This window comes from Vidua chalybeata, chromosome 6 (genome assembly GCF_026979565.1).
Source record: "Vidua chalybeata isolate OUT-0048 chromosome 6, bVidCha1 merged haplotype, whole genome shotgun sequence".
NCBI lineage: Eukaryota > Metazoa > Chordata > Aves > Passeriformes > Viduidae > Vidua > Vidua chalybeata.
This window is the reverse complement of record NC_071535.1, coordinates 59,761,563-59,774,511: the sequence shown is the minus strand read 5'-3', so window position 1 is coordinate 59,774,511 and position 12,949 is coordinate 59,761,563. Positions and strand designations below refer to the sequence as shown.

Sequence of the window (12,949 nt, the reverse complement as noted above, 5' to 3'; positions counted from 1 at the left end):
CTGCACTTGGTGTCCGTGTCACTTGTGGAGCAGAAGCTTTTGTTTTACCAGAGGAGCAGCATCATTCTTTGTCAGTAGACACTGCTGCAGGATGGCAGGGAAAAATGCAAGCCCTTGGACATACGACTCCTCTCAACTCTGTCTTTAAAAATCACTGCTCATGCAGCCAGCTGTCTGATTAGTGAAGGCTTTTTTGTCACTTACAAACTGTAGCACAGTATTACGTGTCAGCTAAGTTGTCAAAGATATTCACATTAATGCAGACTAAATATATTAGAGATCCACTGTGCAAACAGTAATAAATTCTTCTTAGAACAAGTTCACATACAATTTCAGTTGTAATTAATCAACTATCTAAGTATGAAATGACCTTACCTGAATTACAAACAAGACATTGTGCTTACATTACTTTTCTTCTTTATAAGCTAAACTTTCTTTTTGCAAAACAAAAAAGGTGCGATTTACTGTGTTCTGAGTACTTTTTTTTGTTATTTAATGTCCATGAACAATTTGCTTTAGGTTTTGTTGGTTTGTTTGTTTTGGGTTTTTTTTTTTTTTTTTTTTTTTGCCTTAAGCTTTAGTTTTCTGATCTTATCAATAAAGTATTATGTCAATCTTTTGTCAGTTTTGAGTTGTATCTGTTAGAAAAATACTCTGCACAAACAAATCTCTTACTGCTTTTGCACTTGTTACTGTGAGTATTTTGTATGGCCATTTAGTAATTCTGATTTCATATGGAAATTGTGCTGTGAAATTTATGTAGATTTAAACTAATTGATAAGTACCTTGGTGAAGTCCTAGGATTACATTTATGAGACTTAGTTAATGTTAAGCAATATCTGGAAAACACATTAAACAAATTTGTAACCGTAGCAAAGCAGATGAAGAGAAAGCACGCACTGATAAACTGGAATTTGTAACACTTTTCAGGAATAAAAAGACATGCAAGCCACTCAGAGGATTAGAACAGTGCCTTAACCAACACAAGAGCTTTACATACCCTAAAGCCTACCTAGAAGATGTAGAACACACAACCAGGGAATAAAAAAAAAATCACTAAAAGCTAATAACAGCCTCAAATACCAGTGAGACCCTGCTACAGATATATTTTCAGAGCATGGAGAATGTTACTACCATGTGAAGCCCTGACACTGATCTCATTTAGGCCTGTTTTGTTGGTCCACACTCATAAATGTCAGGGTCAGACACAGTTACAGCATGTATGTGTTATAAAATGAAAATAATTTGAGATTCATTCCCTTGGTTTTCAGCTGCCTTCCTTTAAAGAATTGAACTGAAAGTTTCTAAACAAGGTATTAAGGATAATTAACAACATTTCAGAGAAGAATACATTAGCTGAGAATTATTCCTCTGCCCCAGGAGTCTTTGCCAAGGGACACCTTCCATCCTGAATAAATGCCAGTTATGTTAATTAAGAAAAACTTGTGAAGCACAGAGGAAACTACAATGCAATTCCAGGTAAAAATTGCTTCAGGTGCTTGATCCTAACACTTCTCCTCTGGAAAACTTAGGTGTTTAGCCTTAAAAACTTAGGGTTTTAGGTTTAAAAAAACCCCTCCAGTTGCTCCTGCAGTACAACCACTGAGCTGAAGGATGGCTACTAACTCTCCATGGATGTATTTGCACAAAAGATAAACAATTCAGATTGTCAAAAGCACAGCTAGGATTTAAGCAATAGGAGCTGATGTTCTCATTGTTTTTCAAGAAACCAGACTTCTAAACATATTCCTTAAAATCTTCCCCCAAACAACAAAAAAGTAGTGAAAAGAGGAATTTTTTTCCCCTCAGGAAATGACAGCTTGAAATTTCCACAGAATCATATTTGCAAAGATTGATCTGTCCCAATATATCCTATATTCTAGTAATAGGATTATTCAGAAAAAAAATTTACTTCATTATTTTATTTGAATGCCTTTTGAGATTTATTGGGTGTAAATAGGGAAAGATTGCATCTCTTGGACTAAAAATACCTGTATTGCAAGATTTTGAATTGCTGCGATTTGTTTCACCACTTGCTAGCTAAACTTCACCCAACAGATTGACTGCATATTACAATACTTCTGGAATATTGGAATAGTCATTTTAATAGAAACAGGAGAGTAAATCAGCAGAGAGAAGAAAGCTTGCTGTACTTTGATAAGAGTGTGTAAAAAACTCTCCCAGTTAGGATTTCTAGTAAAACTCCTTCAGCCTCAAGTTAAACCAAATTACAGCCAGTTTGTTGGGATAGGAGTTCATTTGGTAGAACACCAGTCACATCCAGGCACCCAACAACTTGATTGTCTAAATAATTACATTATTGATCAGCAGTTCCTTTGATTAAATGTCCTCTCTGTGCCTGGATGATGAGAAATTGCCTGTTCAGTTGTTTTTTATTTCTTATATGTTGGCTCTTATTTGAATCTTTTGGAGTCAGACAAATCCAAGCAGTATAATTTGTGCTTTTTGACTCCACAACTCCAATTGCATGTCTAGACACATAAATTGATCTGCATTAGCTATTGACCTTTCCCATTGCTGGCTAATTTAGATATTTTATTTTGTATAAAACTTAGCAATCCAAATGATAACTTAATAAATACAAGGAGGGGAAAAAACACTTCAATCCTTGTTTCACATACGAAAAAGCAAAGCCACCACATTTCTGTATTTTGCTGGTCTGATTTTTGGGTGAGATTTTTCAGCATCAGAGTTTTAGAGGATGAAGGACAATGATTTACTCCAGAAAAAATAAGTCACAGGCCTGCAATGTGGTACTGTCAGTGTTTGAATGGAATCATCATGCATTTATCTTTGGTCTTGCAGCCTCCCATACTGAACAACACTCATGCACCATGAGCTCAAGACAATTCAAATTCTTCTAGAAAAACATAGGATTTTATTCAAAGTCAATATAAAAGTTTATGTTCAGTGGATCTATACTAAAAACCTTTGAAATATAAATAGAAGCATAATTTTATTTCCTTTCTTACTAGATAATGTACAAAGTGCAGTTATGTCTTACAGCGTTACCGAAATTTTGGTTATTGTGATCTAAAAATGTTACCCACTTAGTATTTTATCCCTGCCAAAGTGAGATTATGCTATCAACCTACTTGGTGACTCTCAAACATTGGAATAGGTTGCCCACAGTGGCTCCATCTTTTGGAGAAATTTCATCTGGGCATATTCTGTGTGAGGTGACCTTGCTTGGGCAGAATGTTGAACTAAATGATCTGAAGGGTCCCTTCCCCAAAGGTTTTGTGGTTCTCTTTAATAGGAGAATCTGAAGACAAGATAATTTATATTCCTATCATACAGTCTCTTGACATAAAAAGTGGGAATTTTTTTTTCTGTGTAACAGATCTACATTAAAATGTAAGTAAAAAAATGGAAAAAGATTCAGCATTCAGCAATGACCAAACTGAGTCTTTTTGATAAAAGGGCTGAGGGGTTTTTTTATCTCACTGACTGTAATAAAATCTGTCACAGACAGAAAGGCCACATTCATCTCTCCAGTCTGTGGTAACAACTGATGGTGTGATCCAAAGGTAGAAAACTCAACTTGCTATTTCTACATCATTTTTAACCTTGTGATTGCTACAAGGAAAAAAAAAAACAAAAAAACAAACCCAAAACCAAACAAACAATAAGGAAAAGAAATGAAAAAGTTATGCTCATAAGCATAGTAGAAAAATGAGGCTGAAGTCAGTAGAATAAAAGGCATTGAAACATGGAAACCTGGTCAAAAGTTGATTATTGCATCAGAATATCTGTAAGACAATGCCATGAGCAAGATGTTTAGATATCCCGTGTCCTTCCTGGAAACCATAGCTGAATTCCTGATTGTTGGAACTGCGTGGAAATAATGGCAGTGCCTCCCCAGTGTCCTCTAACAATGAAGTCACAGTCTCAATAGACAAAGAATTAAAGGCAGCTACCAGGCCTCAAGAATGTTTAATCTGGGGCCACCCTACAGGTCTGTTCTCTTGTTTTCTGTCTATCCAAAGTCCTCTTTTGCTAGTGGGGAGCACACTGCCCAGCAGCAGCATGCTATAATCAGTGTGCTATAATCCAAATATTCTGACTTGCTGGAATTTGGGAGCTGAGCTCTTAGTGCAGCCATGATGACAAAGGTAGAATTATGAAATTTTGACTTGGATTCATATCAAGATGCTTGGCTGGCGTCATGGCATTCACAGAGGGGATTCAGAAGCAGCTGGATTTCTGAGGAACACTTTCTGTGCTGCAGATCTCATTTCTGTGAGGACAAAGTAGTAAAGACTTACCCTGCTCTCATTACAAAGCAGAGGAAATCACTGGCATCAGATGAGTACTGCTACCACAGGAGAATACAGATAAACAGGCTTAGAAAAACTGAGACATCTGGAAAGATGGAGTAAAAATTATACAGAAAATACAGTATGTAACAGTACAAGTGGCTAATAGAAAAGCAGCTCAGGGATGCAGCCAAAAATCTCTTGGCGTGGGACTGTGCTCACCTCAGATGTTCACCATGGATCTGCACTGTTGCTGAAAATTGCCTGCCAGGCACACAGGATGTGAAAATTACTGTCTGATGAAAGGGAAAAGCTTAAAGCACTACCCTTTAGTCTACTGTCTTCCACAGAAGCAAGACGGATACGTGATGGTCTCTTTTCCACCCACAGAAACAAAAATTTCATACGAAAACTTCTTCCTGCCACAAAGGAGTCGGGATGAAGTAAAACCAAGATGATGGATAAAAACGTCCCCTGTCATGTTGTGACCTGCACTGTTTGCTGCCCAGCTTCTCTGCAGGCAAGCTGTGAGATGAAGGTGTTATATATGTTATTAAAGCCCCCCAAACTCTCCAAATGAAAAAAACAGTTCGTATTGCACTCGTGTTTTTTCTCACAGTGTCTGTTCTCTAGAATACTTCCTCTGCTCAAATCATCTTCATGGTAGGGTAAGGGACTGCTGATCTACTTTTCAAATTGTTCCTCACCTTCCTATTCACACGCCCTTATCATTGGCCAGTCTTCTGTTCTCACCTTGTAATCTTCTGGCTGCTTCTGATAACTCCAAATTTCTCATTTCTTTCAATGCTGGGTCATTTACTTGAATCAGTTCTTTGAAAGAAATGTCCTTTTTGCAGACTTCTCATGTATTTCTTGCTTCTTCTCCAGGGAGTCCAAGACAAATTACTTTATTCTAAAGGCCTTCTTTCACTTCTGTATCCTTGATCCTCTGCTTTTTAATCAAAAAGAGGTTGTGCTCTGCCTCCACTGCCAGATTTGTTTGACAATAAATATTAAAAAAAAAAGTATCAAGAACTACCATTCCACTCTCTCCCAAATTCCCTTTTATGCATGGGAGGAATTTCTTTAATTAATTTTAGCTCTGGAAAACTCTTTGCTGTAATTCCAAGCAGCTTCTATGCTGTGCCCACTGTTCATGAGCTTTGTCTTGATATGACTCTGAGAAGGACAGAAAGGGCCATGCTGGCTAAAATTGTTTGAAATTGGTTTGCAGCATGCAAAATAAACTGGACAGCTCCTGTGTGAAATGGATTGCAGTGTCACTCCCCCCACTGTGGAAATTTAATCTGGCTGGCTGGTGAGAATGAGACTCACAGCAGGGGCAGAAGGTATTGACTTTTCCACTTTTTTAAAAAAATGTTATTTTTATTTTGGAATGGACCAGGGCTGTTCCATTTGAATTGTCATTTTTAAATAATTGTCTTAGTAGAAGCAGTGTGTTTCAACCTTCTGTCATCCTTTGAGAATTCAGGCTGGCTGTTTGCTTAGAGAGATGCAGCCTGACACTCTGAACCTACACACAGTGTGAAAAATTGCTTTGATCAGCTTGTGTTTATAATTTAAGGCAGTAAAATAGAATCCTCACTAATTGTGTTCAAGGCATGATGTATTGTGTAATCCACAGAGAGATTCATTTCAAAAACATTGTAACCACAAAACCAGCTGTTCCACTGAGTCATTTTCCCAACGTGCAACTTAAAACAAACCATAGCAAAACCCACTCCCATAACTTATTCCTGTTGATGGAGTAGGATAACGTTGGAAATGTGGGGAAAAACAACAGAAAACTCATATCCACATTCCTTTTTACACCAGAAGTTTGGAAAAAGAAAAGAAAGAGCCTTTGGAGTTAAAAAACCCAGTAAAAACTCAGTTTTGAAGAGATATTGGTGTCCTAATTAAATTCCGAAGAGCAAGCCATGCATTGATAGTCAAAAATAATTTGCAAATATAGGAATGAGTCTATAATTAGATGGAATGGAATTAAAATAATAAACCAAGATACAGCAGTGCAATACTTAAAAAATTCTTGTCACGGAGGTGCTTGTGTGCATATTTTCATGGTGTTTAAGCCTAATACAGGATCTGGAAGAGAAGCTAGCAAGAACTGGTAAAACAGGTAGAGGAAACTGCACTACATGAAAAGAAAAAGAAAACCAAAAAGATAAAATGCAGGCACAGCTCTTTCATCAACAGGAAGTTGAGTGAGCAAGTGAAAAACCCTTCTCACATTTAGAATGACCTTTCATCCCACCCAGCTTTTGTAGGGAAATTGTAAGCTAGCTTCAAGTCTTACACTGAATTCCAAACTTTTTCTTTTCCCTTGGGGGGAAAGAAATGAGAACTTTTAATAATTTTACGACCGTTGCGGGGACCAGAATTTAATTTGCAGTGCAGAGGTGTTCGCCTGCCGTGTCGGCGCTCCGGGTCTCCGGAGGCGTGACGCGGATGCGCTTCTCTCGTTCGCAGATATCTCCATAAGCCTGCTGTCCCTGGTTGTCACAGCCTGCGGCCTGGCTCTGTTCGGCGTGTCCCTCTTCGTGTCCTGGAAGCTGTGCTGGATCCCGTGGCGGGAGCGGGGTTTGCCCTTCGGGAACAAGGACAGCAAGCAGGAGCCGCTGCACTACGCGGACGCGGACGCCAATGAGCGCGACTACAGCGAGGAATACCTGGGGCAGCCCGCAGCCTACCCCGAGGCCTCCATGAAGATCAGCCACACTTCCCCCGACCTCCCGCTGGACACCCAGGCGGGAGCCAAGGAGAACTGCGTGCCCAACGTGCGGGTGCAGCGCCAGACCACTGAGCCCACCTCGTCTAGCCGGTCAGTAACTCCAGTTTCTCTCTGTTCTTCGCGAATGCAGCCCAAAAACAGCGCGGCACACTGATCTTAAAAAAAAAGGTATCATCTTCCTGCCACGTTCCTTAAAAATATATATCTATATATAAGTTATTCACTGAGGTGCACAAACCTCGAAGCAACAGGATCACAATCCTATTCCACTCTTCTCGCAACTGATGCCGTGTTGGGACTACCTGAAAACAGAGGCCAGGCAAAATTAAAGGAATAAAATGCAGTTACATTTATTGAATAAATAAATATATTTATTCAATAAATATAAAATAATATTCAATAAGTATAAAAAAGTACCTGAAGGCCCATTATTGAAGGGCCTTCAGGTACATTTTGGGCAGGCGAAGCCCAACCAGGGGCTACGCCTAAAATGGAGGATGCGTCACAGGTTTCATACTTTTATAAGTTTGGTTCATTTGCATTTTGGGGGTTGATCTTCCAATTACAGCTCCAGGTAATGAAGTAATTTGCCCCCAGTTTGCTCCTCCCCAGCTCACTTTTGTTTACACCTCTTGGGGCCTGAGACAGTGAGGTGTCCTTGATTGCCAGGCCTGGAGAGGAATTGTTCTGCCTGACCAAACTGGGAGAACAGCAGCTCACACTGTATATGGAGTTTAGAGTTACACACTAAAGAATTGCAGGATTACAAATATATGAAAAATATAAAAGCTAAAATCCTAAGACATCACAACTACTGTCTCATTGGTGTTTTTCCCTCAGGAGCTGGATAACACAGAGCCCTGCATCCCTTAAAAGCACCAGCACAGCCTAGATTTAGCTTGTAAAGCATATTCATTTGCACTTAGCACTGGAGCTGAACACCCAGTAATATCTCCTCAAAGATTTTTCCAAAGAAGAAAAGTAGGGCAAAGCTAATGAAACTCTTGCAAGAGTTAGAAATAGGATTAAAAAAATCGTAGATTTTAGCCACAGTCATGACTGTGGGGGGAAGAGTGACTGAACAAGAGTCAGTGAAGTCTCCAGGGGAACTGGAAAACCAGTTACATGAGGGAAGAGGAAAGGGGGAGGCTGAGAGTGTGTGCAGGGGCAGGTGAAAAAAGGATTATGTTTCATACAGTGAGAATAAGGATCAGCTCTTCATGTGAAGAGCCAGCAAATATCTGAGTCAAAGCAGATGCACTTTAGTTGGAGAAGGTACAGCACTAGCCTCTTTTTATTCCTCCACAGGATATTCTAGGCCTCTCACTGCCATGAGGTGCTTAAGGGTTGAACTTTTTTTTTCCCTTTGGTGACATGATAATATTTTATGCTGGAAATGACTAATGTAGAGCCATAAGATTATGTATTTATTATGCAACAAGAGAAAAAACATTAGGATAGCACATAAGAGGCTGTTCCTGCTTTAAGCATGGGTAAACAGATATTTACCAGGAATGAATGAACAATTATAGCAGAGGAACTCTTGCTGATTACATTCAATATAGATAGCTTTGAATTAATCCTGTGCTGGCATTTTCCACATGCTCTTTCTGTGTTCAACCTGAGCTCCTGGTGCTCCAAAACACTGATTGCTGCATGTGAATAGGACAATAAAATGGAACTCATACAAGATTAGGTTTTTACCTAATTCAACTTTCACATCTCCCTACCTCAACAGGGATTGAAAATTTGATTTTTGTTACCATCCACGAAGGAGAAATTTCAGTCACAGTAAGTGTGAATTATTAAATTTCACTGGACCGAAGCTAAAATCAAAGCTAATGAAAGCAAAGGAGCTTTTCAGCCAAAGTACCTCCGAGTTTATTACATCAGGTGTGAGAGAAAAAGGAAAACAATTGTTGGGGTGATCAGCAAACCATTTCAGCCCAGCTTGAGACACGGGAACAGACACTGACGTGGCATTAGCAGTCTGGTGCTGAAGGTCAGCTCTCACAAGGGCTGGGTCTCAGGGTTTATCCCTTTGTTACAAACCCGACCCCGCCGTACGTTACGGAAACACGCCAAACGTGAACGTTGGCGTGTGTGCACAGCCTGTTTCAATTCTTTCTCTTTGGCTTTAAGGCACAACTCACTCCGGAGACAGCTCAACCTGTCCAACCCCGACTTCAACATCCAGCAGGTCCAGAAGCAGGAGCAGCTGACGGGCATCGGCCGCATCAAGCCAGAGCTGTACAAGCAGAGATCGCTGGACACGGACGACGGCCGGAGGAGTAACAGCAAGGCCTGTGGAAAACTCAACTTCATCCTCAAGTACGACTGTGATCTGGAGCAGCTGATAGTGAAGATTCACAAGGCCGTCAACCTGCCGGCAAAGGACTTCTCTGGAACTTCAGATCCCTACGTGAAGATATACCTGCTCCCTGACAGGAAAACAAAACACCAGACTAAAGTGCACAGAAAGACCCTAAATCCAGTGTTTGATGAAGTTTTTTTATTTACTGTCCCCTACAATGATCTCAACACAAGGAAACTCCATTTCTCTGTGTATGACTTTGACAGATTCTCCAGGCACGACTTGATTGGCCAAGTGGTAGTGGATAATTTTTTAGATTTGGCAGATTTTCCCAGGGAATGTAATATTTGGAAGGATATTGAATATGTCACCAATGTAAGTATTATAATTCTTCTTTTTGAATTTTATTTGTTTCTGACTTTATTTCCCTAATCTGATTAAAACTGAAATTGTGTGTTGAATTTGTGAAGGAAAATACTCTTATTCTCTCTCTTTCTCAAGCTTTGACCTTAATCCAGGGAAACTGACAGTACATTTTCAGTCCTCAGTTCTTGTTCTTTGGATATATTAAAGAATGTTTTATGTAGGAGACAGTGGGTTTAGTCATTGCCCTGCTGATAGGGCAGAAATGCTGGAGAATGTTTTAATCTTACTTAATCTGAAGCTTACTTAAGGAAATATTACTTTTCTTATTTTGCCTCTCTTCCTGTTTTGCATGATTTTTTATGTAACTTACAGCACACTAATCAGCCAGAACTGCAGATTCAACATTTCTTATGTAGCAATCTTCAGTTCTTCAAAAGACTGAAGACTTTATTCTCATAAAGTCAGAAAACCCCACAGCTATAATCCAGCCAAACAGAGTTCAGACAATTCTGTTCCATGAAAGCAGTGAACTGAATTGGTTTAACTCTTTGTTTGGCACCGCTGTGTTCCCAGGGAAATGAGGAACGTATTTTAGAAGTCTGTATTTCACTTATCCCAGAATCTCTGTTATCAAGTTCTGTGCAGGAATCCAAACAGTCATTATGTATAAAATCATGGAAATTACTTTCAAAAAAGAAGGAGCTTTCTACTCAGAGCAGGAGCCAACCTCCTTGTAATGCCATTAGAGATGAATCCCACGCATCCTCGGGAGGACAGACCTTCAGTGAGAGTGATACATTGCAGAAACCCACAGGGGTGAAGGCACCAGTGCCAAGTGTCAGGAAACATTTCATTTGCTATGTCAGACCATACTCCAGTGGAGTGCACATTTTAGAGTCAAATAAACCAGACATCATTAGCAGTAAGATCAAAGGGTAAGTTTGTTAGACCTCAGTTCAGGAAAGCACTGAAACATCTGCTTAGCTGAGAATAAGAAGTCATTGAAAAGTAAAGGATGTTCTGAGACAAATACCTTTCCTGAACTCACCCTCACTGTATACCTCTGTGGCCTGCTAACATGCCCATATGACAGACCAAATTGATTTTTTTTTTTTCCCTTGGAAAATTCTTTATAGAAATGGATATTTTCCTAGCTTTAAGGAGAATTCTCTGCACAATCCTGTCCCACATGAGGATGGAAGTGCAGCAGCAGCACAAGCAGTTCCTCACTTGGGGTACAGGCAGGGGCATGGACACTTGGTGTCAGGGAGGATAAATCTGGCTTTTGTAGGAGAAGTTACTTCTTTTCAGCTGCAAGGGAAAAGTAAGGATGTGACAGAGCAGATGACAGTCATTCCAAGTGAAAGGCTGCCTTCATACAGCATTAAGTGTCCAAAGATCAACTTCATTTTTCACAGTCAACTGAAAGCTGAATGTGCACGCACACTGGGGCTGCTTTGATATGAACAGGTCATTTTTCCCTGCTTTAACTTAGGCAGAAGATTGGCTCTGGTATTTTCTTTTGAATCACTTCTTCCAAATTTCAAAAGTGATGCAGCATATAATTTGTATTCAGATTTTCTGTAATATATGAATTGAAATTCAGGACTGAAACATGAGTCATTTATTAATTCCTCCTGATACCAATTCTCCCATGAAGTGTAACCCTGTTTATCCAAACAGAACACACGACCTGCCATCGAGACTCGTCACTGGCTTTCCAGCTAACAGAGGCCTTTTCAAAGCAAGTGACTCATGGCACATAGGAGACACATCCAATTTTGGGTAATGTGAGTTCTGAGATAAGAGTATCAGATAAATGAAAGTGTGGAGTACCCGGCTTACCAATTAACATTTCCGAAATTTCAAAGGTTAGAATTCATTCCATGAGGTTTTGAGAAATACTCCATGCATCATTGAAAAAAACCCAAGTTTCAGCCCATTTTCTTGTCTGTGTAGCTGAGATATCTCTCAGCCTGACAGCAGAAGCTGGATCCTGATCCAGGGCTACTTGGTGAGGCTGCTGCAGTGAATCCTCCTGTGGCTGCTCTCCAGGCCAGCAGACAGCTGTAGTGAAACTCAGAAAGAAATTTTGGCAAAGTTTTGAGCCCCATTGGGAAGTTTACGGTTGGAAACCAAAACTGTATCCACTGTAACAGATTTTCAATAATTTATATTCGTCTTGTTTCAAATAATAATTAGAGAACAGAAAAATGCTGGGCAAAGTCACTGAAGGGAATTCACTTTATGTAGGTCAGCAGAAAGTGCACACAGGAAGGATATTCCTAGGAAATGAATGAGAAAAAGGGAAGCTCCACACAAACTGCACATGACAGGTTTGTCATACTTCTGAAGAGTACCATTCATTTTAATTCTTTGTGCATCTTATTACACTGCCTAACCAGCGAGCCCAAAGGCCTTTATTTTACATTCTCCATTTTATTATGTTCTAATCCAATTTGACACAGCAATATAAAAGAATGTATCAAATCCTTCTCTGCCCAGCAAAATGTCCTACTCCAAGTGAGCACTACAGATTATGCCTGAAATGTCAGCTTTACTGCAAACAATGCCATTAAACTGACCTATTATGCTATGTGCTTTCTTCTGTTTTCTAATAACAGTGGTAGATTTTTTTTATCCTAAGCCAGCAGTTTTCATTCTTTAGACTGTAACATCTGTTACCATCCCAGAGTTTGAAATTATTTTGTAACACAGATACATTTCAGCATAAAAATTTTTTATGTGCTTAAAAGCAGTCTGGTGCCAAAGACAAATCTCCAGTATCATAATGACTGTTCTTCTAATCCCAGGTCCTCTGAGCATAAAATCTCTCTCCTGTAACACTGACACTTTTTCCAAGCAGGAAAAAAGCAGCAGTGGGCTGTATAATGGTAGAAATAATTAAGTGGATCAACTGTAGCATGAGCATGAAATGAACTAGATAAGCTTTTTTTTATCTACCAGTCAGATTACACTGGTTTCTGGCTTATCAAGAAAAAAAAAGCACTTTTTATTTTTAGCCTGGGCATCTTTTGTTGTCATGTTTTGTTTAGTAGTATCTAAAACATAGTCAGGGCTTGGGGTGGGTTTTTGGTTGTGTTTGTTCACGAAGTGATGGCATGTTTGAAGAGAAAAAACAAGTGGTTGATATTGCCTTGGTTGCCATCTTCAAACTCAAGTGGGATCAAGCAAAAACACATGGCTTTGGCACAAGATAAAATGGGAAACCATGAA

The 12,949-nt window shown here is 39.5% G+C and overlaps 1 protein-coding gene across 3 annotated transcripts in view; it reads left to right on the top strand.

Annotated features, from left to right (window-relative positions):
- The window catches only part of SYT9 (synaptotagmin 9), a 67,902-nt gene that overhangs the window by 23,283 nt on the left and 31,670 nt on the right, over positions 1-12,949 (top strand). For all 3 annotated transcript variants that reach the window (XM_053946208.1, XM_053946207.1, XM_053946209.1), the window contains exons 2-3: positions 6,771-7,122; positions 9,175-9,721. In XM_053946208.1, coding sequence (XP_053802183.1) covers positions 6,771-7,122; positions 9,175-9,721 — 899 coding nt within the window. The remainder of the gene's footprint in view (positions 1-6,770; positions 7,123-9,174; positions 9,722-12,949) is intronic.